Here is a 27,989-nt window from a genome sequence, read left to right as displayed (position 1 = left end):
CTCCCTAATATAGGAGATTGTGCCCGGCAATGTCGAATCCTCTCCTGCTTGGTGTTCTTTTCAGCATCAGATATCTAAGGAGGTCAATAGCACCCTCGGGGGGGGGATGATAATTGTACAATATTCCTGTGCAAGCAGCCATCACATTTTTTTCTTATAACAGGTCAACTTTAGTGATTCTGTCTCCAAATAATGACGATTGGGAGGATCTATGATACAGTATAGCCATTACCTGTACATTGTGGATAGTTAGTCTATGCACTCCATTGAGTGATGTCTACCTTTCCTCTACTGGTGAATAAAATTAATTGATGAGTCCTCGAATTCCTTTTCCAGCTGAAGGCTCGGGAATTAGCCGGTCAGGCTTTGGCCTTTGTCCAGGATCTAGTCACCGCTCTCCTGAACCTTCATACATACACGGAACAGCGAGTCCAGATCTTTCCCATAGACTCCGCCATCGATGTCATCTCATCATTAAATCAAAAGGTAACTATATGACTTTGAGAATCTGTTGAACTTGTGATAATCCTTCAAATGCAAGAAAAAGCTCATATAAACCAAAGAATGAAAAATGAATATATTTCATTTTATCAGTTCTGAGATGTGGTGGTTGCACTAGGCCCCATTCACACCTCGTCATAGCTTGACGCTCCAAAACACTAGAGGAGAAATAAAAATCAATGATTCTCTATGAAGATGGTTCCTATTCCCACCACAAGTAGCCTGAAGCAGCAAAAAGTTTGAGCCTTATTTATTTATTTTTTTGAGCTTGGTGCGTTTTTTTCTTTTGGTGCGTTTGTTGGAAATTTAAGGTGATGCATTTGGGTGCCAAAAATACAAACACAAGTTACTCGCTAGGGGGAGATCTTCTGGGGGAATCTAGGATGGAAAAGGACCCGGGGGCTCCTAGTAGATGATGGGCTCCATAATGGCATGCAATGCCAAGCTGCTGCAAGCAAAGCAAACAGAATATTGGGGGATGTGCAGGAACTGGAGAGAGTCCAACAAAGCTAATAAAGGGACTGGAGGACCTCGGCTATGGAGAAAGACTGCAAGCATTGAATGTATTCTCTCTGGAGAGGAGATACTTGATATCAATGTACAAATACTTTCTCAGTGCAAGGGAATTTTAAAAAGACACGTGGCCATTCACTAAAGTTGGAAGAGAAGCAGTTTTAACCTTAAACTGTGTAGAGGGTTCTTTACTGTCACAGCGGTAAGGATGTGGAATTCTCTTCCACAAGCAGTGGTATCAACGGGCATAGATGGTTTAAAAAAACGATGGGCACCTCAACAACCACAATATACAGGAGTATAGGATACTATTGACATAAACGCATATACACACACATCATGGATTGAACTGGATGGACTGTGATATCTTTTTTTCCAACCTCACCAACTATGTAACTATACCTAAATAAAAAGATATAAATAAAATAACCCTAATACCACCCCTAATATTACCCCTAATCCTAACACTTATATTAACTCCGAATCCTAATCCCAAACCCTAATATTTACCTCTAACCCTAATATTTACCTCTAACCCTAATATTCACCTCTAACCCTAATATTCACATCTAATCCTAATCCCAAACCCTAATTTCTTATCATACATCAGGGGACACAGAGCCTTAGTAGTGTTACTATGTGGGTTATAGGCCACCTTCAGGTGATGGACACTGGCACACCCTAAGACAAGAAGTCCACTCCCTATATAACACCACCCACTACTGGGAGTACCTCAGTTTTTTTTGCCAGTGTCTAAGGTGTCGGTCACGAGTGAAGATGTGCTGTGCTGAGCTCCACTGGAGCAATCCTTTCTGGGGCTAGCCATGCAGCTGGGTCTATTCAAATTGTCTTTTAGGCCAAATTGAATGGTACTCAGGCCTCGTGTCTGAAGAAATGAGGTTTGGCCTGTGAACGCTTCTCTTTTTAGAGAGCTGAATCCCGGATCCAGTACTTTTGGTATTAAGGCCATTAAGTTTACTGGCGGGATGCTATTGCAGGTCCAGGATTGTGGGTTCCCCTAGGGTCCCCGGCTCCTGAAGGTTGGTTAACGGAACCCACCGTGAAGGGTGAAGATTGGGTCTGTTGGTTTTTTACCACAAAAAACCCTGCGGCGGCAACGGCAAGTGGAGTTTTCTAAGAATTTTTTTCCTCACCAGACACCCCCCACCTGTGCTATATTCTCCCCCTCTTCATGAGGAAGAGCGCAGGAGAAAAAAAGAAAAAAAACGATCAGCACACCACCCTACTCGGCTTCCGGGCTCCCTCCTCGCCATCCCCCCCCCCCCCCCCCCCAGAGTGATTCCATAGGATCAGAGGCCCGCGCTCGTGCTGGAAAGCTTTTTTTTTTTTTTTTTTTTTTTTTTTTAAAGGAGGAGGAGGGCTGTGGGCGACAGAAGGGGGCGGGGCTTAGTGCGGCGTTGGCTTCCTCCAACATCCAGCGCGGGAATGAGTTTTTTTAAAAGCACCATTATTGCTGCTACAACCTGACGGAGGGACTCAAGGGAGGCATGAAAGAGTTTTGGTGACGCAGGCATTCATTTTAACACATTTACGATTGCATCAGGCTGAGCATTAATAGCAGTGGCAGGGCTGGACTATTGATAAAGCAGTGGATGCGTTCCTTCTGGTAGTACCTCTGCATTGTGCATCGGGCTATGGTCGGAAGTGGGGTAAAAACGCCTCAAAAAAGGGGCTATAGAAGGACTTCTACAGCCACAAGGAAGCCTAGAACCATCTCAAAAAAGGTGGCATCCTCCCCTGAGAGTGCTTTGGCTGGTCAGAGTGACGTTGGGTGTTGCAGCTGCTCTTAACGCTGCAACCCCTGTATATATTACTGAAGAGGTTTTTTCCTCAACCATTTTAGGCTTGGAAAAAAAGATTGATGCCTTAATCGCATCGAAGAGTGGCACTAAAGCCCCGTACACACTATCAGATTGTCTGCTGAGTTTTTCCTTCAGATTTACCAAAACCATGTAGTAGAAGGGCCTGCCTGATTGCATACACATTGAAACTCCTAAGGTTTGACCTCATATTATATGGTTTTGGTAAATCTGAAGGAAAAACTCAGCAGACAGTCTGATAGTGTGTATGGGGCTTTAGCGTAACAGGTCCCTTTCCATTACCCAGGACCCTCAAACTGAGAAACGGAACAAGAGATGACAAATTTCTCTCGGGAAGAAGCTGATGACTCCTCTTCTGAAGAGTCTAATACGGATGGATCGAGTTCACAGGAACGGTTGTTGGTACAATCTCTCACTGAATTGGTCTGCTCCACATTTTTGCTGACAGTAGCGGAGTCAGTCGATGAGCCCATCAGTATTCTAGAGATACGGGCAGCACGCCTGGCTCTGAAGGCTTTGACGCTCAGATTACTGAATTGTCCTGTCAGGATCCAATCCGACAATGCCACAACAGTGGCCTATATCAATGACCAAGGTGGCACGAGAAGTAGTGCGGCCCAGAAAGAGGTGACTCATATCCTATCTTCTGCAGAAGACAACATTCCATATCTATCGGCAGTCTTCATTACAGGAATAGAGAACTGGCAGGTGGACTATTTGAGTCACCAACAGTTGTTCTCGGGAGAATGGTCTCTTCACCCTGACATCTTTCTGTCAATATGTCAAAGATGGGGAATTCCGGACGTGGATCTGTTTGCGTCCAGGTTCAACAAAAAAGATCAACAACTTTGTGTCAAGGACAAAGGATCCGCTGGCATGCGGAACAGATGCCTTGGTTTTTCTGTGGGATCAGTTTTCTCTGATCTATGCCTTCCCTCCTGTTCTGCTGCTTCCGTGCCGTCTTCGCAGGATCAAGCAGGAAGGGAAAGAGGTGATTATTGTGGCCCAGGAGATCTTGGTATGCAGAGATTGTAAAGATGGTGGTAGGGGACCCATGGACCCTACCACCATGACCAGACCTTCTCTTGAAAGGTCCGGTATAACATCCTACCTTCCAAATGCTAAATGTAATGGTTTGGCTATTAAGACCCACATTCTGAAAAACCGTGGGCTGTCAGGTTCAGTAATGTGTGCCTTGGTTAATGCTAGGAAGCAGGCCTCCAGAGTCATATATTATAGGGTCTGGAAGGCATATGTCTCCTGGTGTGAATCCAGGGGTTGGCACCCCAGGAAATATGTCATAGGTAGGATCCTTGAATTTTTATAGATGGGATTAGAAATTAATCTGGCCTTGAGCACTATCAAAGGCCAGGTGTCGGCCTTATCTGTGTTTTTTCAACAATAACTTGGTTCACACTCTCTCTGTTTTGTAGCTTTATTCAGGGGTAATGTGGATTAATCCTCCGGTTAGGTCACCCCTGAACCCTTGGTACTTGAATTTAGTCCTGTCGGCATTACAGAAACAGCCTGTTGAGCCGATATGAGATATTACCTTGGTCCTTTTGACAAGGAAATTTTTCTGGTTGCCATATCTTCTGCAAGAAGAGTATCAGAGTTGGCTGCTCTTTCTTTTAAAGAGCCATATTTGATTATTCATCAGGATAAGGTTGTATTGCGTCCTCGTCCTCAGCCTAATTTCCTAACGAAGGTAGTGTCAGGTTTTCATTTAAACCAGGATATTGTTCTGCCTTCGTTTTTTCCAGAACCTCGTTCTACGGAAGAAAGGTCACTACATTCTCTTGATGTGGTGAGAGCAATCAAGGACAGGCAGCGTCAAAATCTACAATTTTTCTAAATGGATTCATTAAGTGATTGTTCAAGCTTATGGTTTAAAGAGAAAAATTCCACCTTTTCATATTAAAGTGCACTCCACCAGGGCTGTTAGTACTTCCTGGGCAGTGCATCACCAAGCCTCCATGGCTCAAATTTGCAAGGCCGCAACTTGGTCTTCAGTCCATACATTTACCAGATTCTATCAAATAGATGTGACAGGTCATGAGGATATCGCCTTTGGGCGCAGTGTACTGCAGGCAGCAGTATAAGTCCTCTAGCCTCTTAGTGCCCTACTTTTCTTGTGTCTCCCTCCCTTCAGTTGATATTTCTATGGGACATCCCACATAGTAACTACTATGGCTCTGTGTCCCGTGATGTACAATAAGAAAATAGGATTTTTAAAACGGCTTACCTGTAAAATCCTTTTCTTTGAAGTACATCATGGGACACAGAGGTCCCTCCCTTCTTTTTGTTATACAGGTGTATTGCTTGGCTACAAAACTGAGGTACTCCCAGTAATGGGAGGGGTTATATAGGGAGTGGACTTCTCGTCTTAGGGTGTGCCGGTGTCCATCACCTGAAGGTGGCCTATAACCCACATAGTAACTACTATGGCTCTGTGTCCCGTGATGTACAATAAGAAAATAGGATTTTTAAAACGGCTTACCTGTAAAATCCTTTTCTTTGAAGTACATCATGGGACACAGAGGTCCCTCCCTTCTTTTTGTTATACAGGTGTATTGCTTGGCTACAAAACTGAGGTACTCCCAGTAGTGGGTGGTGTTATATAGGGAGTGGACTTCTCGTCTTAGGGTGTGCCGGTGTCCATCACCTGAAGGTGGCCTATAACCCACATAGTAACTACTATGGCTCTGTGTCCCCGATGTACTTCAAAGAAAAGGATTTTTACAGGTAAGCTGTTTTAAAAATCCTATTATTCACCACTAACCCTAATTCTAACGCCTAACCATAACCTAACAAAATAAATAAGTAAATAAATAAGATGATTAAAAACATAGCAACAAATGATGGAACAGATATTTGTCTCTATTGGCTAATAAAAAAAAATGGCAGCGTTCAAAAATGCTTTAAAACCCTGTTCAAAAACGTGCATATAAGCACCTGAAAAAAAAAATGCTAAAAAATTGAATGCACAAGTGTGAATGCAGTCTGAGGCTGGGTTCACGCTGGTGTAAATTGGATGTGGGTTTAAACGCCCGTTAAGTGCTTGAGCATTAACTAATTTCAATGGGCAGAATGCATTAATATACTGACTATTGAAATGAATTAAGGCCCAAACACGGCACCTGTAAAAGCACCTAAACGTGTTACACACTTTTACAAGCATTAGGCATTAATTTCTACCACAACGTAGCTTCTAGGAGAGTCTGCAAAACATCCTGTCTGCCAGAGGCCTAAAGCTGACCTGTAGCCAAAAAACTATTTGGGATGTGCCATGTAAAAAAAATAAACCCACAATAATGAAGTGTGTCCGATGTGTCTAGGCTGCAGCATAAAGTCCCTCTCTGACCCACTGTCCATTGCTGAGACTTACAGCTCTGGCTGAAGCACTCCAATCACAGCGGATCACTCGCTCTGCAGCTCCTCTATTCAGTAAATCTCTTGTATTCTTCTCAATGATTGCAAGGCACTCTGCGATTGGAGAAGGGCGTGGATGAAAGTCTCGTTCTCCCCTCCTCCATATCGGTGTACCTTGCATTCGCTGAAAATAATTTGATATATTTACCAAATGAAGAACCTGGCATTTAAGCATGCTTCTGTGGGCTGGGTACTCCAACTGGTTAAAGTGTTGCTAAATCCCAGGAGCCTGCATTCACTATATCTGGTCTCCCACAGTACACAGAACATGGAAATGCAATAGTTTCAGTAAATATCTGCTAAATACATTTTCTCATCAGCAGTATATAGCAGTCTTGTGTCCAGCTGAGCACTAGTTAATATTTGTAGAAGGAGTTTTCATTCTCCCCTGACTGTCCTATGAGGCTGCATGACCCCTGACTTTCTGTCTGGACAGTGCTGATTGACCTGGTGCTGATCATATGCACCCTCCCAAGTAGAAAAAAAAAAAAAAAACTCTAGCGATGCACACCAAGCTAAGCATGAGCAGAGTGCCTCCTAGGGCTCTGTACTATCGGTAGATGGATTGGGGACTGTAAAAAAAAGAGGATCAGAGAAGACAGGATAAAACAGCCTTTTTACACAATGCATAGGATTAACCTCTTAGGTTCTGCAGTGAGTATAACAAGCATGCATTACTGCATATACAGACTGATTTTACTGTTGTGGGTTTAGTAGCACTTTAATGTAAAGTCTTAATTGGACTAGCAGCTGGGAGCAGTAAAACCAGATAGTTGAGCTGCAATTAACATCCTCCAAACACCACTCTTCCCCCCTTAAAGCGGAGTTCTGCCAAAATGTTTTTTTTTTAAATTATTATATAAAGTCTGCAGCTACAAATACTGCAGCTGCTAATTTTTAAAATATGGACACTTACCTGTCCACGGTGCCCGCATTGTCCTCACCCAAAGCCGATCTGTCCCTCGGCTCTCAGGTGAAGGCGCTGCCATCTTCAGTAAGGGAATCGGGAAGTGAAGCCTTTCGGCTTCACAGCCTGGTTCCCTACTGTGCATGTGCGAGCCGTGATGCGTGTCCTCCCTGGTCCATGCTGTCTTCTGGGATCTGTGTGAGAGTGTGGGTGGTCTGGAGAGAGGGTGGGTGGTCTGGAGAGAGGGTGGGTGGTCTGGAGAGAGGGTGGGTGGTCTGGAGAGAGGGTGGGTGGTCTGGAGGGTGGTCTGGAGAGTGGGTGGTCTGGAGAGTGGGTGGTCTGGAGAGTGGGTGGTCTGGAGAGAGAGTGGGTGGGTGGTCTGGAGAGAGAGATCTAGAGAGATTTATTTTAACCTACAAATAACATTTTCTTCATCAAAACAATCCTAAATGGAGGCGCAAGGACACATTTGCAATAAGTCCATGTGACTCCAAGTGTTGGTACTTTGATTAGTACAGATATGTCTAATGCCTTGTACACACGGTCGGGCATTCCGACAACAAAATCCATCAGATTTTTTCCAACGGATTTTGTGCCAAACTTGTCTTGCATACACACACGGTCGGACAAAGTTGTCAGAAAATCTGATCGTTCTTAACGAGGTGACGTACAACACGTACATCGGGACAAAAAAAACGGGCCAGTAGCCAATATCTGTGGTCTCTTAATTTATTCTGAGCATGCGTGGCACTTTGTCCGTTGGAATTGTCACGATCAGAATTTAAACTATCAGATTTTGTTGTCAGAAAATTTTAGATCCTGCTCTCAAACTTTGTGTGTCAGAAATTCAGACAGAAATAGTCAGATGGAGTCCACACGCGATCGGATTTTCCAAAAACACAATCTGATTGCACATTTTCCATCAGAAAATCTGACCGTGTGTACAGGGCATTAGGGATTTCTTGCACCTTTGCATGCACATGATCCAGTCGAGTATGGCCATGCATAGACCTCATCACCTCATGTTCGCCAAAGTATCCGATTATCGTATAGACCTCTTCATATGATTTAAACTGTCAGGATCATGAGGGGAACAACTGATGTCTTTGGGTAGCTGATTCAATCCACACTCTTTAGAATCCATACTTTATATAGCAGTGATGGGGAACCTTGGCACCCCAGATGTTTTGGAACTACATTTCCCATGAGGCTCAACTACACTGCAGAGCGCACGAGCATCATGGGAAATGTAGTTCCAAAACATCTGGGGTGCCAAGGTTCGCTACCACCACTGTTGTATAGAGTATTTCAGCTCAGAGATGTAAAATTGCAGATTTGAATGTCTAGTCTTGCCTATAGTTGACCAGCAGATGGCAGTGTTGGCCAGCAATCTGATTCTGGGTATTGCACAGCTCGGGGATTGCGGAGTCTTCATCAATAATCCCTTTCCATGTTGCAGAGCATCTCATTTTGAAGAATAGGTAATTATTGCACTCTGTTGTACAGACTTGAGATAAAACAAATACTCCGGTTTGAAAACTTTATTCCTTTGAAGGATTAGCATGCTGTGTGATTTTCAATTTGATTTTTATAGTAGAACAGGAAAAATAGAGACGTTTAATTGACAGTGATGTATCCACTAAGCTTGATGTAACGTATAAGTGGGCCACTTTGGATCCTCTAACTGGCTGCCTTCCATCACGCAGTTCTCGCACTATCTCCACGAAAATGCCTCTTACGTGCGTCCTCTGGAGGAAGGAATGCTCCTGTTATTTGAAAGCATCACCGAGGGCACCATTACCGTCCTGGTAATATTTTCTTGCTCATTATCTCCTTCCTTCTCCATCTGTGAATAAATCTCTGTCCCTTTTTTAATGTCATATTCCGATTTTCATCCCCAGGAAACCACGGTGAAGCTGCAAAATTTTTCTGAGCACTTTACATCCTATGTGTCTTTTCTGCAAAAAATTCTCCCGTACCAATTAAAAAGGTATGCAGATTTTTATGTATTCCACTCCGGACAATAGTCGTGCAAATAATAATATTGATCATGTGAAGAGTATATAGGCGTACCCTTTAATGCAGTATTGAACCCAAAATCAACAAGATAATATATTGCAGCTCACAGTCATTTAGATTTCTTTTTTTTAGTTCAGTAGGGCTCGGTTCACAGATACACTATATTACCAAAAGTATTGGGACGTCTGCCTTTACACGCACAAGAACTTTAATGGCATCCCAGTCTTAGTCCGTAGGGTTCAGTATTGAGTTGGCCCACCCTTTGCAGCTATAACAGCTTCAATTCTTCTGGGAAGGCTGTCCACAAGGTTTAGGAGCGTGTCTATGGGAATGTTTGGGAAAGAATTCGTAAGCTGCAATATAATATTTGCTTTTGGGTGTAATGCCACTTTGACGTGTGTCAGATATGCTTCAAAGGTCTTGAAATTGGTTTTCTTTTCTGCTTGTGTAGTTACATAAAAGTTTTCTTTATGCTGACTTGCTGCATACTACCCCAGAGCTGTAATCAGGCTTTTACTGGGAGTGACTGTTCGGTAAGGTGACATGTTGGAAGGGCAGGTCCTTTAAAGACCTTTTATGGGAGGAAATGCTGCATGGGCATCACCAGTATAGTCATAGATCACCCACAAGGGCAACCAGATAGGAGCCAAAGGGTAGATGAATGCCCAGGGGGCTCCACTACAACCCTTATGCTCCTGAATCAATACCTGTGAAAGCTGTGCACCTCCTGGCCTTTCTCAGGTGAGAATACACATGTAGGCAGTTGGCACCTGATGGGGCAGGGCAATGCCAATGCAGGCATTCCAAATCTGTTGCAAAGATGCTACCTTGCCTATAGTCCCATCTTTCTGCTTCAATCCTTCTCCGGTCATTTGTAGGCAGTAGTATGTTTATTTGACCGTATTATTGTGTTGCGCCATGAAAGGGGGAAAGGTTTGTTACTTTGCATGAGGTGTGTGTGGTAAGACCAAACAGATCATATAAGTAATAACATCTATTTGTTTGTTTATTACTGAACCATTAATTGGCATAACATAATACAACATAACAAGCATAATACAATTGTCGCAATATATCAAGAGAAATATTAAGCGCATATAACAGTAAAAGGTATGCATACTAGATATTGGGTAGGACATAGTCCAATGGAAACCTAAATGGATAAAACCATAAAAAGTATCAATATACACTGGATGCATCAAGGTAGGCTCGACGCGTTTCGTCAACTGTATCCACTCATCAGGAGCCATGCATCCATGTTCTAGAAAAGGAAGGGATAGGTGACCATTATAGTCTACTATATCAACTACTGTGAAAAACCTGAGATTTGTTTCATCTATTGTGTTACGCTGCCCAAAATGCAAACGCATAAATTATGTAAAATTAAAATGCATCCAATGCATAGAAAATGTATCGAGGGAAAAAGCAAAAAATTCATATAGGTGCTCAAAAAAAAAAAATCGATAAAGTCCCACATAATCACAAAGTCCATGACCATAGAGAAATGTGTGTGCCGATATGTTCCAGAAATCGCACAGGTAAATTAAAACTCTTTACTACTTGTGTGCACCACCTGTCATAAACTGCTTACCAGATCCGCAGACCTCAAAGGAAGGAGGTATGGCTGCGCTTTTCTAAAGAACCCACATGGATGGATGGATGGATGGATGGATGGGGGACTTCCAGGTATCAGATGGAGCTCATCCCACCGGCCGGCAATCCACCACATGGTAAATGTAAATCAATGATAGGCAAGAAGTAGTCCTCTCGCTGTATAGTATTATATTAACAAAACTACTCACAAGTGTAAAAAGGTAAATTTACTGGTGCTGGTCAAGGCCTCGGCAGGCGTGATGATGTCACCGATGTAGCGCATCTGATGTTTCGTCTTATGGGATGACATCACTGAGGCAAAGGGGTATGGATTTTAGTGGTACTGTTCAAAGTGGACCTTCACCCTAAGGAGCAGCTCATAGACCAGGGATATGCAATTAACGGACCTCTAGCTTTTGCAGAACTACATGTCCCATGAGGCATAGCAAGACTCTTATAGCCACAAACATGACACCCAGAGGCGTGATGGGACTTGTAGTTTTGCAACCGCTATTTGCATATCCCTGCCATGAATGAATGAGTGACTTGTATAGCGCTACCTATGCGAACTGAATCGCCTCAGGGCGCTTTCTTGCCACCAGAGTCCATCTACGGCTTTTGCGTGGTCCTTTACCCCGTAAGGTCCTGACACGCTTACAAACATATACAACATTGACATACACATACACACATATTAAGGCCAATTTTTTTTAGACAAGGTCTAATTAACCTACCAGCATGTCTTTGGAGTGTGGGAGGAAACCGGAGTACCCAGAGGAAACCCACGCAGGCACAAGGAGAACATGCAAACTCCAGGCAGATGGGGTCGTGGTTGGGATTTGAACCAGCGACCCTATTGCTGCTAGGTGAAAGTGCTAACCACTACGCTGCCATAGACTATGCAATTCTTTCCTTCCACTGTGGGTGGAAGGAGAAAAAAAATTGCTCGGTTTTCCATTAACACATGTTGGTGAGGGAATCTGTCCCGCTGTGTTCTTCCAGTGGGGACCATTACCTGCCGGCAGAAAACTATGATCACTGCTGTCGGCTATAGCTGCTGGCAGTGATCACATAAAAATAAACCAACAGGCTGTTTGTACGGAAGTTGATCAATGGATTGACTCCAGTACAGTCAGTCTGCTTATAGATTCTCTGCTGAACCGAGTAAGATTCGATCTATCTATGGGCGGCTTTAGGCTAGGATCGCATCTTTGTGTTTCCCACATGCCACGTTTGCCTAGCTGCTGCTGTACCTTCGGGGGAAACGCAGGCAAAAGATCCTCAAACGTTTTAAAGAAATGCCACCGCAAGGTAGCCACACACAACCAGCACCAGGCCACAGCGCCATGCGTTTTCGTGCACCCAATACGTGGGGGTGATATTAAGAATTAATGGCACTCCAAGACATCTGATGACGAGCAGTGCATTTTTTTTTTTTTTTTTTTTGGCTGCGGGTGCGAAACGTTGAAAAAAAGACACAAGTCCATCCAGTTGCGTGTGCGATTTACTTTCATTCCCCCACCCACACTAGTGTGAACCTAAACTAACTCTCATATTTCCTGCCTCCCTCCCCTCTCCCTTGCTCACAATAAGATGTACTTTTTATTTTATTTTTGTTTAATTAAAGTGGTGTTGCCATTTAAAAAATAAAAATAAAAATAAAAAATTAAGTTAGCAGCTGCGAATACTGTAGCTGCTGACTTTTAATAATTGGACACTTACCTGTCCCAGGGTCCAGCGATACGGGAGATCGAAGCCCCGCTCATCTCTCCCTCTGTTCGGCCGCGCGGGCACCCACTGCTCATGCGCGAGCGGCGACGAGCCGTGATTGGCCATTTGCGTACAGTGTAGCATGACTGCGCAATTGTCATTGAAAGTGCGAGAGCGCTGAAAGCTGAAAATTGGTCTGGGAAGGAAGGGGGTGAAAGTGCCCGGTATTGATGTGGTTAAGTTACAGAGGAGGTCTAGTGCTAGAATTATAACTCTCGCTCTACCGTTCATGGCGATACCTCACATGTGTGGTTTGAACACCGTTTTAATATGCGGGCTCTACTCGCGAATGTATTTGCTTCTGCATGCGAGCTCAACGGGACGGGGCGCATTTTAAAAAATATTTTTTTTCTTATTTATTTTACCTTTTATTTTAAATTTTTACACTGTTTAAAAAAAAAAAAAATGGTGTCGCTTTTATTCCTATTACAAGAATGTAAACATCACTTGTAATAGAAAAAAAAGCATGACAGGACCTCTTAAATATGAGATCTGGGAGTCAAAAAGACCTCACATCTCATATTTACACTAAATGCAATAAAAAAAAAAAAATTGTCATTTAAAATTTTTTTTTAAATGGCCCTTTAACCACTTCAGCCTCGGAGAATTTTACCCCCTTCCTGACCAGAGCACTTTTTGCGATTCCGTACTGCGTCGCTTTAACTGACAATTGCGCGGTCATGCGACATTGCACCCAAACAATATCAACGTCCTTTTTTCCCCACAAATAGAGCTTTCTTTTGGTGGTATTTGATCGCCTCTGCAGTTTTTTAATTTTTTGCGCTATAAACAAAAAAAATTGTCGATTTTAGAAAAAAAAGGCATTATTTTTTTTCTTTTTTCTGTAATAAATATCCCCCAAAAATATATAAAATTATTATTATTTTTTTCCTCAGTTTAGGCCAATATGTATTCTTCTACATATTTTTGGTTAAAAAAATTTAGCAATAAGCGTATATTGATTGGTTTGCGCAAAATTTATAGCGTCTACAAAATAGGGGATGGTATTATGGCATTTTTATTTGACCTTTTATTTTTTTTATTTTTTTATAGTAATGGTGACGATCTGCCATTTTTATCGGGACTGCGACATTATGGCGGACACATCAGACATTTCTTTATTATACATCATGGGACACAGAGGCTCATAGTAATTACTAAGTGGGTTATATCTCCCCTTCAGGTGCTGGGCACTGGTGTAATCAATTAGACAGGATGTTTCCTCCCTATATAACCCCTCCCCTGCAGGGAATACCTCAATTTTTTTCACCAGTGTCTAAACGTGTTGGTCACGGTTAATGAGTGCTCCTTAGGCCGCGTACACACGGGCGGATTGTCTGTCCAACTTAGTCCGCTGAACCGTGTTTCAGCGGACAATCCGCTCGTGTGTGGGCTTCAGCGGACTTTTTCAGCGGACAATCTGACGAACAAAGTCTTATGGAATTTCCGTAAGACAGTCCGTTCAAACTTGGTTTTGTCCGTCCAAACTTGGTTTCAGCGGACAGTCCGCTCGTGTGTAGGCAAGTTGGACGGACTAAGTATGGCGCATGCTCAGAAAGGATTTACACGGCCGAAGGTTGCATTGCAGTGTATAGGACGTCGTTTTTCTAGTCCCGTCGTACGTGCTGTACACGTCATCACGCACGCTTTCAGTGGACTGTCTGCTCATCGTGTGTGGTCAAGTCCGTTCATGCAAATTTTGAACGGACTGTCTGTCGGATTGTCTGACGAACTTAGTTGGGCAGACAATCCGCCCGTGTGTACGCGGCCTTAGATGGCCTGAACAGGGTCAGCGAGCCACGTTATCGGATCCATTCAAAGAGCCAAACAAAGGCTAAAGGGAATAGTACCCAATGCCTTGATACCGAAGAACGAGGTTTTGCCTGTAACGCTTCTCTTAGGAGAGCTGGGCCCTGAGATCCATCACCTTGGTCACATTGCTATACCATGGGCTGGGTTGGCACTGATGGCTGGCACTGGTGGGCACTTAATTGTAATCAGGACACTGATACCTAGCTGTCCCCTGTGAGGAAATGCCGCTGATTGGCTCTCCCGTCTGTCAGTGTGAGGTGAGGAGCACCGATTACTGGCATCTCTCTGTGTTTACATGTGACCAGCTGTGATTGGACACAGCCGATCACATGGTTAAAGAGCCGCAGCCCTTTACACATATCTGGGTCGGGGGATGCCATGTCCTAGCAGCACAGCGTGGCCGTGATTGCCTCGCTGCTCGCCCCAGGGGGCACTAGAGAGCGGTCGTTCTGGGAGGGCATCATATGACGTCCACCCAGAACGAGAGCCGCACTGCCCCGCCCCGCCCTCATTTGGGCTGGTGGCAAGTGGTTCAGGGTAGGTTCACCTTTTTGTACACTTTTTTTTTTTCTTCTCAAAATTCCAACTCCCCTATGCACCAATATAGCATTCATGTACTTTTTTTTATTTTTTTGCAAAATATCAAAGATTTCCATTAAATCTACAGATGATTACTTTTCTTGTCCTAATCCACATTTCCATTAGTAATGTCTTCTTCCTGATCAGACTAGAGGTCATGACACCGGAAGTGGTTGACCTCATTAGCGCGCAACCTCCATCATCCACCCACCCATTCCCAGCTGCACGTTTTTTTTTTTTTTTTAATGAAATGCAATTAAAGAAGATCAAAGATCACCCTTCTCACTAAATACACAATCAGCTTGCATAGTGTATGGCCACCTTTACACAAGTACATAGGGAGTGGACAGAAACACTCAGTTGTCAAGCCTCATTCACATCTCTGCATAGCGAGAACTCACATTCCCAGGTTTTTTTTTTTTTTTTTTTTTTTTTTTTTTTTTTTTGTGTGAAGGGAGGGGTTGGCGTTTTGTAGCATTTTCACTCATCACACATAGGGCGGCCCATCCACCTGAATGTGCCGCCCTACAAGACAGCAAACGGTCCCAAGAAGCTTCAGAACTTTTTTTTTTTTCTAAGAGCGGAGCTTGTTTTTTTTTTATTTATTTTTTTTTACTACTACTTTTTTGGTGCAGTTTCTGAAATGCAAGGAAACGCAGAGATGTGAATGGAGCCTCGTTGTTCTTGTGTTATCGCACCAATTTCACTTTCAGGCCCCGTTCACATCTAGCATAGTGGGAGCGAACATTTTGTGGCTCGTTTTTTTTTTTGTGACACGCATAGGGCAGCCTGTTAATTTAAATTGGCTTCACTACATGTGGTTAATTGGACATTTTGGCATTTTGCGGGTTGTGTGTTTTTTTTTTTTTTTTTTTTGTTTTTTACTGTTTTGCAGCGTTTACCCTTTGTTTTTTTTCACATGGCAAAATGTGTGTTTCGTGTGCCATTAAACAATTAATGGCACGGAAAGCGCAACTAGTAATTTTAGGTGCATAAATATGGCCATACACTATACAATCTGATTTGTATATTGTGTATTTAGTGAGAAGGGTGATCACTGATTTGATTTGCATTCCATTTAAAAAAATAAAAATACACCTGGGAGTGGGAGGGTGGATGATGGGAGGGTGTGTGCTAATGAGGTCAGCTGGTCAACTCCTTCCTGTGTCATGACCTAAAGTCTGTAAGAAAGAAGACATTACTAATGGAAACGTCTGGAAACATGGATTAGGACAAGAAAAGTAAGTGACTGTAGATTTAATGGAAAGCTATCATATTTTTGCAAAAAAAAAAAGTACATAAATGCTATATTGGTGTATAGGGGAGCTGGAATTTAGGAAAAAAAAAGTGCAGAAAGGTGAACTTACCCTTTAAGCGTACGACTAGCCGTAATACAAAGTGCAGTAACCAGTCATATATTTTTTACACTCATAATAGAATGTCTGTGAAATGTTTCTAGGTTTGCTGCAATTTTGGAATCTGCACTCTCTGCATTTTCCCCCCATTAGATAGATGATACCGCCGCCGCCGCCGCCATCTCCCCGCAGGATAGCGCAGCCTTTACTCTACAATGCCCCTTCATTTTACACTCCATTCATAAAATGCAGACAGCCTCTGGTGTGTCTGGCGTGTTCCTTCTAACGAGGTAGGAGAGTCTAGGCACATGGCTTAGACGGGTCATGTGACCGGCTTTCCTCCTGGCAATTTTTGGCCCATTTGATACAATTAATGGACCTTCAATTGCTTCGGAGTCCCGAAGCGAGCGAAGGGCAGATTTGTAAAGCGAACCGCTGTGCTTTATAAATGTATCAGCATTTCTTTATTTTTATTTTTTTGAAGCCGCCATACCACTTGCCACGTTCTAATTGGGCCCCTTAGAGTTGGGACCGGCCGGGAAAAAATTGACGCCGGTAAATCCTTATTCTTCCTCCATTACTTATTCCTTTTTGCCTTTGTTGCGGTTAGACGTGAATGTGTAACGGCGTTCATATTTAACCTGCTTTTGTGTCATTTAGTAGAATATCCGGCTGGAGCTGCAATGGCGGTAGCTGGGAATATCTTCGGCCCAGGGAGAGCGTTTTGCCTGCAGCTCGGAGTGTAATTATAGTTATTCCCAATGGGGGGTCACACAACACCTCCCTGCCAAGCCGCGTTGCTTTGACTGAGAAGGAACCAGAGTCTTTCAAAGGCCTGAGCCGCCGGTATCTGTCCTCTGACAGCAGCCTTTGAATAATAACGCTGCGCTCTGGATACATCTGACATTGAACAAATTCCCCAGCCGCACGGGCCCACTGGCAACCTTCGCTGTACAAAATGGTGGCAGTAGATCAAAATGAAGGATGAGAATGCTGTGACAGCTGGAGAATGAGATATATTAGACACCGCGCATAAAGACATGGTGCATGGAAGAATTTTATTTTTTTAAAGCTGAACTCCAGACGTAATCTGCATTGCATCCTTTGCATTGTTCCAGATTGACATAGTGGAAGTATGTATATCTCGTACCTGGGGGGCTGCTGGGGAAGCCCACAATCACTTTATTAGTTGGCGCTACTACATTAACTGAGATCTTACGGGTCCTGTGCTGAGAGGCTGCCTGTGTGCATACTGACCAAAGGGGGGCGCTCACTTGGCACTGCCACCATTCATAGAACAATAGGGCAGCACAGTGGTGTAGTGGTTAGCACTCTCACCTAGCAGTAAAAAGGGTCGCTGGTTCGAATCCCAACCACAAGACTACCTGCCTGGAGTTTACACGTTCTCCCTGTGCCTGCGTGGGTTTCCTCCGGGTATTTTCTGGTTTCCTCCCATACTCCAAAGACATGCAGGTAGGTTAATTGGCTTCTGTCCAAAAAAATTGGCCCTAGTATATGAATGGGGACCTTGGATTGTGGGCTCCTTGAGGGTAGGGACCAATGTGTGTGCAATGTACAGGGATAGGGGTAGACACTCATTCATGTTGAACTGGATGGACTGGTGTCTTTATTCAACCTTACTAACTATGAAACAACCTATATTCAACTGAAGGGGGGGGGTGCTCACTTGGCACTTCATTCATAGAACAGCCTATATTCAACTCGGGGGGGGGGGGGGGGGGGGCGCTCACTTGCTACTGCCACTATTCATAGAATAACCTTCATTCAACTGGGGGGGGGGGGGCACTCGGCACTGCCACCATTCATAGAACAACCTGTATTCAACTCGAGGGGAGGGGGGCTCATTTGGCACTGCCACCATTAATGGAACACCCTATATTCAACTCAAGGGAGGGGGGCACTCACTTGGCACTGCCACCATTCACATAACACCCTATATTCAACTCGAGGCATTCTATGATTGGACAAGGTGGAGAGGAGGAGCAATGTTATCATGATCTCCACCTCCTCCAATCGGAGAGTACCTTATATTCCTGTGAATGGCGGCAGTGCCGGGCGAGCTCCCCCCTGTGGTCAGTATTCAGAGGAAGCTGCTCAACACTGCTACTAGTCACAGGAATATAAGACCTTCTTTAATTGGGCGATGTAGAGGGGAGGGGTGGTGATGTCACAGTCTCTACCTTGTCCAATCAGAGAACGCCTTGTATTTCTGTGAACTGCAGGGGTATCCCCTCCATGGTCAGTGCGCAGAAGGGAAGCCACTCGCTCAGCACTGCTATCATTCACATGAAAATAAACCATTTTCTGTTTGGAGGTGGAGAAGGAGGGGTGATGATGTCATGATCTCCACCTTGTCCAATTTAAAGAGGAACTGCAGTCTGCTCACATAATTTAAAATAAATACATCTTTGCCATTCTGAAGCTTCCCTCCAACCACTTTGCATATTATTTTATATATACTGAGATTCTGTACTTGCCAAATATGCTACAGAAATCTCCCTCCACTGAGTCTGGCTGCCATGCAAATTACTGTGGGCAGCTGAAGCTGCTACCTGTCTACTTCCTGGATTTACACCCAGAGGCACACCTCCAGCTCTGCAGCTCTCATTGGCCCTCCTATGACTCACCTCCCTCCCTTCCTGGCAAACTCGAGAAAGTGAGAGAGCTGTGCATGATGTCATAAGCCTAGGCTAATGACCAGACAAAGAAAGTGGGCTGTAGAAGGTATTTACTGGTAGAAAAAAAATGTTTTACTATCCAAAGTTAAAACAACAAGGGCAGAAGATTTAAAAATGACTGACGGTCCGCTTTAATTTAATTGGGCAACGTGGAGAGGGGTGGTGATGTCAGTCTCTACCTTGTCCAATCAGAGAAGGCCTTGTATTTCTGTGAACTGCTGGGGTATCCCCTCCATGGTCAGTGTGCTATCATTCACAGGAAAATAAAGCATTTTCTGATTGGAGGTGGAGGAGGGGTGGTGATGTCAGTTTAAGAATGTCTCGTATTCCTGTGAATAGCAGCAGTGACCTCTTGTGGTCGGTGTGGAGAGGAGAACGCGCACGCTCGGCACCGTTGCCATCCACACGAATATAAGGTGTTCTCTGATTGGAAGAGGTGGAGAGTAGAGGCGGTGATGTCACAATTTCCACCCCTTCCAACCAGAGGAGGTCTTGTATTCTTGTGAATGGAGGCAGTGATCCCCGGTGGCCATTGTGCTCAGCATTAGGGATGAGCTCCGGCATGTTCGCACACTCCACGTGCAGAGCCCGGCAGGAAGTCGGCGCAGCGCTGCGCTAATTGCAGGCAGTGAGACATTGCCCTGATGTGCGGCTGCAGAGATCGGGAAATGTCTCACTGCCTGTGATTAGCGCAGCGCCGCGCCAACTTCCTGGTGGGCTCTGCACGTGGACCATGCGAACACGCCGGAGCTCATCCTTACTCAGCACTGAGTGGTTATAACCCTCCCTTACTCTATCCAAAATGGGGGGGGGGGGGGGGGGGGGTTTGCCTTAGTTTGCTTTAAATTGCTCTGTATAGTTTTTGTGGAAATTATGATTAGGGTTAAAAAAAAAAAGTTGACTACTAAAGCTGTAATAGAAATGTTATTCTTGTCTCTCAGTCTGGAGGAGGAGTCGGCTTCGCCACTTTGCACAGCACCGTTACAGGGGCGGAATCTGGAAATCCACAGAGATATGAAGAGAATGACGGCAGCGTTTGAGAAACTGAAGACGTACATCTCCCTCCTCGCCTTACCCAGTGAGTCCCATCCGCCAATCACTGCAGGATTTATTTATTTATTTATTTTTATTTATTTTAGGTACTTATATAGCGCCATCAATTTACTCAGCGCTTTACATATACATTGTACATTCACATCAGTCCCAACCCTCAAGGAGCTTACAATCTAAGGTCCCTAACTCACATTCATACATACTAGGGACAATTTAGACAGGATCCAATTAACCTACCAGCATGTCTTTGGAGTGTGGGAGGAAACCGGAGTACCCGGAGGAAACCCACGCAGGCACAGGGAGAACATGCACACTCCAGGCAGGTATTGTCGGGGTTGGGATTTATTTGCACATTTGCTTTTATTTCTTCTTATTAAAAAATCTCTAGTCTGTATGGAACACCTATACACATGTATACTGGTTTATATACACCTTCCAGCAGGACAACAACCCTAAACACACAGCCAGAGCTGCAATGGAATGGTTCAGATCAAAGCATATTCGTGTGTTAGGCTGCGGCACTCGAAGCCTCTTTTGCAGCCACTCGACTCCCTCCCCATCAGCAAAGCAGTGCAGGGAAGTGTCAGTGAGACACTAATGCATTCCAATTTCAGAATTCCCCGAGCTGCACCTGCACTGGGTGGGGGGAGGGGGGGGGGCAGGGGCACGGCACTGTGCCCCCCACACCTTGTAAAAGATGGGAAACATTGTTTGGTTCTCTAACTTTGCTGTAGCTGCGATGGTCAGCTTTTGTGATGGGGAAAAGATTGGGTGCAGTTCGGCGGGGGGGGGGGGGCGGGGTACCGGGTCCCGGTTTCCAGGAGGACTGTTGCTGGACGCTGCTAAAGCCAATCACAGTCCTGCTAACCCCATCCTCCACCTAGAGGAAGATGACCCGCTTGGTTGCCACAACCAATCTCCGAAAGAAGGGATTTCACTGTAATTGAGAACCACAATCAGGTGACAGTTTGTAGAATTATTGAATTATTACTGTTGAGCTTCTGGGAACTTTGTTGAAATTATTCCTGAACCTTTGCATCACTTACTACTGAACCCCGGTACTCTGTGTCCCTTTAAGCCACAGACAGTATTTGGCGCAATGAAAATTGCACCCAAATTTTGCTTTGGTGCTTCGTGCCACAATTTTTCTTAGCTGCGGGGGCCCGCCTTATGATCCTGCTTTCAGAAAATTTCCCCGACCTGAGCTTATCATTGCGCATCCATTCCAGGGTGCTTGTATGTGACATCCCATACGTTCTATAAAATCACATACATCCCATAGATCACATTCATCCCATACAAGCATGTGGGCTGGATATGAGAGGGGGATCAGCAGGACGAGTTTGCCAGGACAGGTAGATTTGTCATCATCTCTGCTTCCTTTCACCACTCTGCATATCATAGATGAGCAGAGGTATACAGTGGTGGGGAAAATGAGCAGAAGGGGTTCAGAGGTGGGGCAGATGTGCAGGAGGTACAGTGGTGGAAGAGATGATAAAGGGGTTCAGCCGTTGAGCAGAAGTGCAGGGGGTACAGTGATGGGGCAGATGAGCAGGGGGGTTCATTGTTGGGCCAGATGAGAAGGGGGTTTAATGGTGGGTCAGAAAAGCAGGGGAGTAGAGCAGTGGGGTAGATGTAAAAGGAAGTGTATTGGTGGGACAGATGAGCAGAGGGGGTACAGTGGTGGGACAGATGAGCAGAGGGGGTACAGTGGTGGGGCAGATGAGCAGAGGGGGTACAGTGGTGGGACAGATGAGCAGCTGAATTGGGGCTGATCTGAGATGTGACAGTGCAGGATGTTACTTTCTCACTACTCATGTAGTTTACAGCATTGACTTTATAAAAAATCCTTTTCGGGATTTAGAATGTGAAGTTGACTTTTTTTTTTGTTCTTATAAAAGCAGCACAATCAATTTATTTGAATTTTTTTTTGGCACACTGTACTCAAAAGGCTGCCTACCCCAGGCGTATCACATAAAATCCCAATAAAATACTTTTACCTTTTTGGATGTAACGTGACAAAATGTGGACAATATCAAGAGGTATAGATGCTTTTTCAAGGCACTGTATATATATATATATATGTGTGTGTGTGTGTATGTATGTATGTATGTATATATATATATATATATATATATAATATTACAGTCTATGTAGTCAAAAGTATTGGGACATCTACCTTTACATGCAGATGAACTTTATTGCTCTACAAGTCTCGGTCCATAGGGTTCCATATTGAGTTAGTCCACCCTTTGCACCTATAACAGCTTCAACTCTTCTGGGAAGGCCGTCCACAAGGTTTAGGAGTGTGTCTATGGGAGTGTTTGACCATTCTTCCAGCAGCACATTTTTTAAGTCAGACACTGATGTTGGACAAGAAGGCCTGGCTCGCAATCTCCACTCTAATTCATCCCAAAGGTGTTTTATTGGGTTGCGGTTAGGACTCTGTGCAGGCCAGTGAAGTTCTTCCACCCCAAACTCGCTCATCCACGTCTTTATGGACCTTACTTTGTGCACTGGTGCGCAGTCATGTTGGAACAGGAAGGCCCCATCCCCAAACTGTTCCCCACAAAGTTGGGAGCATGAAATTGTCCAAAATGTCTTGGTATGCTGACGCCTTAAGCGTTCCCTTCACTGGAACTAAGGGGCCAAGCCCAACCCCTGAAAAACAACCCCACACTATAATTGCCCCTCCACCAGTGCCCAAAGAAAGGTCCATAGAGACATTGGGTGAGCAAGGTTGGTGTGGAGTCATGACCTCAACCAGATAGAACACCTTTTGGATGGATTACAGCGGAGACTGTGAGCCAGGCCTTCTCATCCAACATCAGTGCCTGACCTCACAGATGCGCTTCTGGAAGAATGGTCAAACATCCCCATAGACACATCTCCTAAACCTTGTGGACAGCCTTCCCAGAAGAGTTGAAGCTGTTATAGCTGCAAAGGGTGGGCCAACTCAATATTGAACTCTGCGGATGAAAACTGGGATGCCTTTAAAGCTCATGTGCGTGTAAAGGTGTGTCCCAATACTCTTGGTAATATAGCGTGTGTGTGTGTGTGTGGATGTATGGATGTATATATGTATATGTATGTGTGTGTGTGTGTGTGTATATATATATATATATATATATATATATATATATATATATATATATATATATATATATATATATATATATATATATATATATATATATATATATATATATATATAGTTATTATACATTATGCTGGTGAAAACTACAACAGAACATGGGAGGACCCTTCTGAAAATTATGATAATGTGATTTTATATATATATTTTCACATTATAATTTTCAGAAGGATCCTCCCATGTTCTGTTGTAACGGTTAATAGTAATTTAATTTTGGATCTTCCCAGCCAGACTGTGGGGTCACCAGTTGATGGAGGACAAGCCTTGTATTGGAGGTCATAGAGAGCTCGAACATGCTTTAGTATAAAGTAAGGTTTACTCCTTGCTTTGTTCCCTTTACAAGAAGAGCTCACTTAGAAGAGAGATGGAGAGAGAAGAGTATGTGTCTGAATAGACATCTAATGAAAAGCTCGTTCCTTCTGAGTCAGAACATCCAATCTCCCCTTTGTACAAGCTCAGGAATACAAATGTCAGCCTCTCCACTACATTAACTTGGTTTTCCAGCCTTTGATGGATGTTTATTTTTATTTTTTCTCCTTTTCTGGCTTTTTTCCACCTCATTTTCCTTGCTGTCTGTAGAACATGTCGGGTCATATTTTTATAGACATTCTAGTGCAGCAATCAGCACTCCCAAGTTTGGAGGACAAAGGGGGGGATGACACATGAGTGAATGGGGATGCCATTGTGTCCTGGTTTGTTCTGTCCTCTGGAAAGGAAAATATAAATCTAGATGTCACATGGAGTATCAGAATTGGATTTGTGTGATTCGGGTTCATCGTGGAAGAACAGTCAATTTTTTGAAGGGAAAATGTTGCTTGGTTTTAGATCCCCCCCCCACCCCCATTGTACTTGGAATTGTCATTCCTTGTTATGATGGGTGCTGCAGTTTATAGGTCAATGGCTGATTGATTCCCCTGTGTCTATGTATTCCTTCACCTCGCTTGTCCCTGTTTGCCAAACAGATGGGCAATTTTTGTTCCGGGTCACATGGTGTCCAGTCCATGCTTCGCTATTTCTCTGTATTGCTTCACAAGTGTGATAGGGCTAATGTGATAAAAATACATTTCTGCCCCTGCTCTGCCTGCTTGTGCCTGTATAAGATCTAGTTACTAGTTTTCACCTGCAGAGCACTAGAGAAAGACCCAGGGGTTGTGGGATATTTCGTTTTTTTACAGGAAGTGTCAGTTCTTAGACTACTGACAGAGATAATGTATTAACCTGTACAGTGCCATGCAGCATGCCTCATGTTTAAACAAACTCCTGACCCCAGAATGTAAACCTTTCTTTTACTATAGGTTGTGTTTACAAGGCAACAAATGAAACTATAAAATTACTTGATCATAGTACATCTCATGCTGGTGAAAAACACAAGGTGCATATAGAAAGGTGTATACCTTATTTTTACTTCTTCCTTATATAGATCAATATACAAACATTATATCACCTCGGATGGGAAGGGTGATCTCTCGGTCATCGCTGCATCAATGATCCAGATATTTTGTTCAGTCAGTGATTGCCTACAAAGTAAAAGTGATTGGATCGGCTATAAAGCTGCACAATCACTTTTGTAGGTAAAAGAAAGGGATGTTGTCCATCCTTTATGATAGCATGATGATGCTTTGGGGTGTGCCCCTCCCCAAAGCACCTTGCCCCCATGTTGATGGGGACAAGGGCCTCTTCCCGACAAGCCTGACCGTTGGTTGTTTGGGTCTGCTGGCGGGGGGCTTATCGGAATCTGGAAGCCCCCTTTATTTAACAAGGGTGGCCCCAGATCCCAGCCCCCGACCCTATGTGAATTAGTATGGGGTACATTGTACCCCTTACCCATTCACCTAAAAAGCAAAAAAAAGTGTCAAAAATAAAATCCAGCACACAGGTTTTTAAAGTAATTTATTAAGGCAGCTCCGGTGTCTTTCGATTTATTCTTCCCGCTCTGGCTCTTCTGCCTCCTCCGCTGATGTCTTCTGCCTCTGCCAGTTCTTTTCCTCTTTCCGGGTCTTCTCCACTCTCCGTTGATGTCTTCTAGCTTTCTCTGGTTCTTCTCCCTCTGTCCGTTGTCTACTGCCTCTGCCGGGTCTTCACCGCTTTCTTCTCCCTCTGTTATTTTTCCAATGTTGACTGGATGCACTCTCCCGCTGTAATGTTAGGTGCGCGGTGTGCCACTACTTATATTGGCACGGGGCCGGGGTCACGGGTGATGTCATCCAGAGGCCACGCCCCCTTATGATGTTACTGCCCGGGGTGATGAGGGGGTGGAGATGCCCATAAGGTGGAGGGCCTCCGGGTGACGTCACCCGGTGACCCCGCACCATGCCAATGTAAGTAGTAGCACACCGCGCACCCAACTTTAGAGCAGGAGAGAGTGTTGAGTCAACATCAGAAGAACAACAGGGGGAGAAGACAGCAGAAAAGACCCGGCAAAAGAGCGAGAAGACAGCAGACAGAGGGAGAAGAACCGGAGAGGGATAGAAGACCTCAGCAGAGAGCGGAGAAGAACCAGCAGAGGCAGAGTACATCAGTGGAGGAGGCAAATGAACTGGCAGAGGTGGAGGAGGGAGAAGAAATCGGAAGAGATGCTGGAGCTGCCTTTTAATAAATTACTTTAAAAACCTGTGTCTAATTTTTGTCGCTTATTTTTTTATTTTTATTTTTTTAGGTGAATGGGTAGGTATACCCATACTCGTTCACCTAGGGTGGGGGGGCTGGGATCTGGGGGGCTTCCAGATTCCGATAAGCACCCCGCCCGGAGACCCCAACAACCAACAGCCAGGGTTGTTGGGAAGAGGCCCTTGTCCCCATAAACACTGAGGGCTCCCCTGCCTCAAAACACCCACCCCCCCATGTTTAGGGCATGTAGCCTGGTATGGTTCAGGAGGGGGGAGGGTGTGGGTCATCCCCACCCCCTTTCCTCACCTGCCGGGCTGCGTGCTTCCGATAAAGGTCTGGTATGGATTTTTGGTGGGGGGGGGGGCCCCCACACACACCGTTTTTTCAGCGTAGGGGATCCCCTTAAAATCCATACCAGGCCGGAGGGTCTGGTATGGTCTTGAAGGGAGAACCCATGCATTTATTTATTTTTTTTTGAGTTTCCACTAAAGATTCATTCCAGACACCAAGTGCCTGGCGTTGTCAGGATCAAAGTCTAATCCTCCTTCATTGAAGTCATAGGGCAAAGTCAGATCCACAGTCGTACAACTGTAGTGTCGTACCAGTGTGAACCCGGCCTAATTCTAGCTCCAGGTCTCCTCTGTAACTCTAAACTGATGTCGTGTCATAGCTTTTAAATCATAGCTTCCACCCATGGAGATGTTTAAATACCATAGATTGTTGCCATTCCATAGGCCTACGAAATTTTAAAGTGTGACCTGTATCTATTTACTTGGCATAACCTCATCCTTTATATTTTACTAAAACTTGGGTATTGTGCTTGTGCGCACTAAAATTAAAGTGTATTTTTTCCTGAAAATTTGCATTCAATAAACCGAAGCACAAATATCGTGTGACTTGAAAATGTCAACAGCCACCAGTTTGTTCTCTTGGGCCTCTGCTTAAAAAAATAAAATAATTATTATATATATATATATATATATATAATGTGTGTGTGTATGTGTGTATATATATATATATATATATATATATATATATGTGTGTGTTTGAGGGTTCTAAGTAATTTTCTAGCAAAAAAATGCTTCTGGATGGGAAGTAGTAAGTGCTGCGTAAATTGACAGCTCTATATAAGTACCTTAAATAATAAGTTAAAGAAACATGAAATAAATAGATGATTCGGGAAAGATATGTGTGTGGCAATCCAAGGCAGACAATAGGAAAGAATTGGTGCATGCAGTGTTAGAGGGTCCTCACAAGGGGGTGTAAGTAGAAAATGGCGCCCCGGGCATTCCCTCTCCCAGAATGCTCCTCGCCTCTCCTCGCCTCTCGTCATTGCTCCCTGGACTCCCAGAAAGGGAAAGAACTGCAGTAAGGATGTCTCTCGGTATCCTCCTTTCCCATTTAAAATGTCCTCTGCTGAGACTTGTCACTGCAGACTTTTAATTAGAAGTTTATGTAGAATAAATGGACAACACAACAGGCCATTGGAAACTGGACACCTCCCTGTGACACAGAATCCACAGACTCCAGAATCCTCAAACTGCAGGCCTGGTCCCGAACCAACTTTTGTGCAAGCCGGAGCTCCCCTTTAATAATGTGGTGCTGTGTGTCTGGTGTCCTCAATAGATGTGTGTGGAGTGCGTGTAATAATCCAGCATTAGCATACAGTGTTTCTCCTGGGGCTCTCTGCAATATTAATGATCTGATTCCCATCCTAATAATCTATTTTTACTAATTATTCCAGGCACAAATCCAGAGGGTTTGCTGAGAGCCAACTATGGCTCCATCCTGACACAGATTTCAGGCGCTCTCCATGGGCTTCATGATATATTGAAAGGTAAGGTTTAGAACAATGCTTCATTTTATTCGCTCATCGCTTCTCTGTAATCGGATGCACACAGAACATTATCGCCGCTGTATTTCTAAACCATATTTTCGTGGAAAAATTACCTCCATACAGCCTGTGAGCCTTAAAGTGGTTCTAAAGGTAGAAGGTTTTTTTTAATCTTAATTAATTCTATGCATTAAGATAAAAAAATCTCCTGTGTGCAGCAGCCCCCCTAATACTTACCTGAGACTCATCTCGATCCAGCGATGTTGCACAAGGGCCTCAGCTGTCCCGGACTCTCCCTCCTGAGTGGCTGAGCCCCAGGC

General features: G+C 44.2%; 1 protein-coding gene across 1 annotated transcript in view; it reads left to right on the top strand.

Moving 5' to 3' along the window:
- Positions 1–27,989, top strand: part of PPP1R21 (protein phosphatase 1 regulatory subunit 21) — a 147,469-nt gene that overhangs the window by 48,222 nt on the left and 71,258 nt on the right. The window contains exons 9-13 of the mRNA XM_077485604.1: positions 337–486; positions 8,901–9,002; positions 9,096–9,184; positions 19,963–20,099; positions 27,580–27,672. Coding sequence (XP_077341730.1) covers positions 337–486; positions 8,901–9,002; positions 9,096–9,184; positions 19,963–20,099; positions 27,580–27,672 — 571 coding nt within the window. The remainder of the gene's footprint in view (positions 1–336; positions 487–8,900; positions 9,003–9,095; positions 9,185–19,962; positions 20,100–27,579; positions 27,673–27,989) is intronic.

This window comes from Lithobates pipiens, unplaced genomic scaffold, assembly GCF_037356315.1.
Source record: "Lithobates pipiens isolate NorthernLeopardFrog02 unplaced genomic scaffold, aLitPip1_a1.2 Scaffold_18, whole genome shotgun sequence".
In the NCBI taxonomy this organism is placed as follows: Eukaryota; Metazoa; Chordata; class Amphibia; order Anura; family Ranidae; genus Lithobates; species Lithobates pipiens.
Note: the sequence above shows the minus strand (reverse complement) of the source record. Positions and strands in the feature narration are given on the sequence as shown.